Source organism: Telmatherina bonti, assembly GCF_933228915.1.
Source record: "Telmatherina bonti genome assembly, chromosome: 17".
Taxonomy (NCBI): Eukaryota; Metazoa; Chordata; class Actinopteri; order Atheriniformes; family Telmatherinidae; genus Telmatherina; species Telmatherina bonti.
Window position 1 is genome coordinate 18621198 of NC_136615.1, and position 3271 is coordinate 18624468.

General features: G+C 40.4%; 1 protein-coding gene across 1 annotated transcript in view; it reads right to left on the minus strand.

Annotated features, from left to right (window-relative positions):
- The window catches only part of LOC306768037 (uncharacterized protein), a 3270-nt gene extending 1060 nt beyond the window's left edge, over nt 1-2210 (minus strand). The window contains exon 1 of the mRNA XM_079256241.1: nt 1-2210. This exon is cut by the window's left edge and continues 1060 nt beyond it. Coding sequence (XP_079112367.1) covers nt 617-2044 — 1428 coding nt within the window. The 5' untranslated portion in view covers nt 2045-2210 and the 3' untranslated portion in view covers nt 1-616.
- Between the last annotated feature and the right edge of the window lie 1061 nt (nt 2211-3271).

Here is a 3271-nt window from a genome sequence, read left to right on the forward strand (position 1 = left end):
ACAGTTACATTTTAGACTAAAGATGATGTTACCTCAAGGTTCACTTTGCAGCTTTTTTGCAGCTTTCAGTGGTCCAGTGTCCAATCTGTCATTTTAATTTCATAGGGATTCATAACTGACCAATTTTCCATATTTATGTAATTTGAGATAATCTAATACTCTTATGATTTAAATTTTAAACATTTATTTTTCATTTGAACATTTGTGCTCTTAGACTTTGTGCTATAGCATATTCAATTTAAAATATAGCAAGACAAAGTTGCCTCTTGTCAAAGTGCCACGGGCCAGCTGGACTTTAAGTGGGTTTTTAAATTAATATTAAGCTGTGTTTAAAGTGTATAAAAGATTCATGCAAAGTCTGTAAAACTGTACTGTTAAAAAAAGGTTTGGAGACATACATGGAGTATGATATTACTTGTCCAGTTCTATTAAAATGTGCTCCTTAAGGAGTCACAATTAAATACTTAACACATAAATTGACAATACTGTCATCAGTTTTTTATCTTTTGTTGCATTACAGTAATCCTAAAATATCTTTTAAGGCTCTGAAAAAAGACCCAAAGTGGACCATGACGTTAGATTGTTTTTCATACATAACTCATTCTCAAACATTTATTCACTCAGCTCCAACTATTAGACCTTCAGCTCTATCATGTGTTGGAGATGCCGAGGCTTGACCTGGGTTGGTTTCAGTCTTCTTTTTACCTCCTTTGCTCTGCTCCTTCAGCTCCTTTGCTGCATGTAGCTTAAGGTGCTTTTTAAACGACGACTGATCAGTGTAGGTCTTCCCACAGTGGCTACACAGGATCACTCTCTCTTTGGTGTGGACCAGCTCGTGTCTCTTCAGGTGAGAAGACCTGCTGAAGCTCTTGCTGCAGAATGAGCAGCTGAATTCCTTCTCTCCTGTGTGAGTTCTCTGGTGCAGTTTGAGACTACTGGCCACTGTAAACTTCTTACTACACTCGTTGCAGCTGTACGGCTTTTCTCCTGTGTGCATCCTCATGTGTATTGTGAGGTGGCCTGTCTGGCAGAAGGTCTTCTTACACAGCTTGCAGCTGTACGGCCTCTCTCCAGTGTGGATTCGGTAATGTGTTTTGAGGTCACCCAAGCTACTGAACTTTTTGCCACACTGAGCGCAGCAATACGGCTTCTCACCAGTGTGGATCCTCTCATGTATACGCAGGTTTCCTGCGTTACTGAATGTTTTGCCACACTGCTGACAACTGTAAGGCCTTTCCCCAGTGTGAGTCCGCAAGTGGACTTTGAGCTGGTTGTGCTCATTGAAACGCTTCTCACAGTATGAGCATGAATATGGCTTTTCTCCAGTATGTAAACGCTTGTGTATTCTGAGCTGACTGGGATGAGCGTACGTTTTACTACAGATGTTGCAGCAGTATGGTCTTTCTCCTGTGTGGGTACGTTTGTGGGATTTCAGGAGATCTGCCCGCCTGAATCGTTTTCCGCAAACGCTGCAGCTGTGAGCCTTCTCATCACTGTGAGTTTTTATGTGGATATTAAGTGAGGCTGCTTTTCTAAAAGTCTTGGGACAGACAGGACAGCGCAAAAAGTCGTCGCAAATTTCTAACCCCTCATCATCAACAGGAGGTGAGTCGTTTTTCTTAGATGTTGCCCCTTCTTGCTCCTCATCCTGTCTGCTCTCTTCCTCAAGAACCATCTCTGATTCTTCATATCTCAATGGATACTTTAATTCTTGCTCAGACTGACTATCATTTCTACTATATTTTAGAACTTCACTATCCTCTTCTTCTGTCTTGATGAAATGTCCATCCTGCATGTAGTTGTCAGAAACAATGGTGACTTTAACATCATTTTCAGTGCCTCCACAGTCTTGTTGAGGACCTAAAGATGGGAGCACATTTGCACATGCATCATGATCGGAAAGCGTGACTTCTGAGGGCTCATCTTTCATTTGCTTCATTGTTACATTGAGAAGCAGAGATGGTTGGGAGAGGTCAATGGCACTGCTTTCATCGAAGTCAGGTTCGACTTTGACTGAAACTGGCATTGTGGTGGGTGTGCTCATGTGTGATTGTTCTGTTTGATCTGCATGAACAAAATAGGAGACAGGCGATAAACTGTTGCTTGTCTTGCTTGTGCTCTTCCTCCTGAAGCTTTTCTTGTCACTGCTACATATGGACACCTTTAACAAACCTTGGGTGGAGCTGACAGGATTATTCCATTCTGGAGAAGATTGCTCAGCATCATCTTGTTCACATGCATCTGAAAATTTCAGGGCAAAATAATGAGAAAAATGCTATATACTGTGATGCAGTTATAATACAGAAGCTAAAATGTTTGAAAATTGAGTTTAAGTAGTGAAACAAAAATTTGAATTTAACTACTTGTTTTATTGTAGATTTAAACTGATTTGGATTTTGTTCCTCTCTAAGAGTCAGCTGGAGCCAAAATATGTTTTGGAGGTTAATTCAATCTAGATGTCTTTGCCTCGTATTTTCATTTTTGTGGTCAACTAGCATGCATACTATCAGGTGTATGTAATACATAGTAGTAAATGCTACGTAATAAAATCTGATTTAAAGACCCATTCTTGCTATATACACATTTTTGGTATGCTCTTTATTATTTCGTCCACGAATGTCCGAAAATAAACTACGTGTTTCAATTTACCTGCATCTGGAAAAACTCCCGGTTTAGTTTTATGGGACTTTCCTCTCTGCAGTATTGATCAGCAGTATTTAACATGCAGGTATATCTCGGGGAATGTGCTGGGAAGGATAGTGTCTGATCCACTGATTCCAGGATGTCGTTCACAGTGGCTTTGAAAATCCTATTCAGAGAGGACTCCAGGAGCATCTTCAGGTCACTCATGATGAGCATATTAAGCCGAGCAGCTGCGACAACAATCACCTCGCGAGCGAGTTTAAAGTCACTGGAGGAAAAAGTGGGTGTGTGCTTCTTTGCTACCGTGTGCGGAACAAACAAAGACACAGTCGCAGAAGGATGACGATAGAGAGCAGCTGCTTTTTGTTTAGATGAGTACGCCCCCTGTTGGTTTGGAGGTGGATCGCTGGCTTGTCGAGGACAATGTAAACTGACATTAAACGCCGGGGTGTTTAGGATCTCAGCATTAATGCTAAGTAAAGCTATTTTGACAGTAGAAACAACAAAATACTCTTTAAGAATACGAAAGATATTTAAAGAGCAAAGCTTATAATATATTGGCTATTTTTTTTTCAAGCATATGAAGCGAAATAATGTGTTGCCCATTTAAACGTTAATATAGAATAAA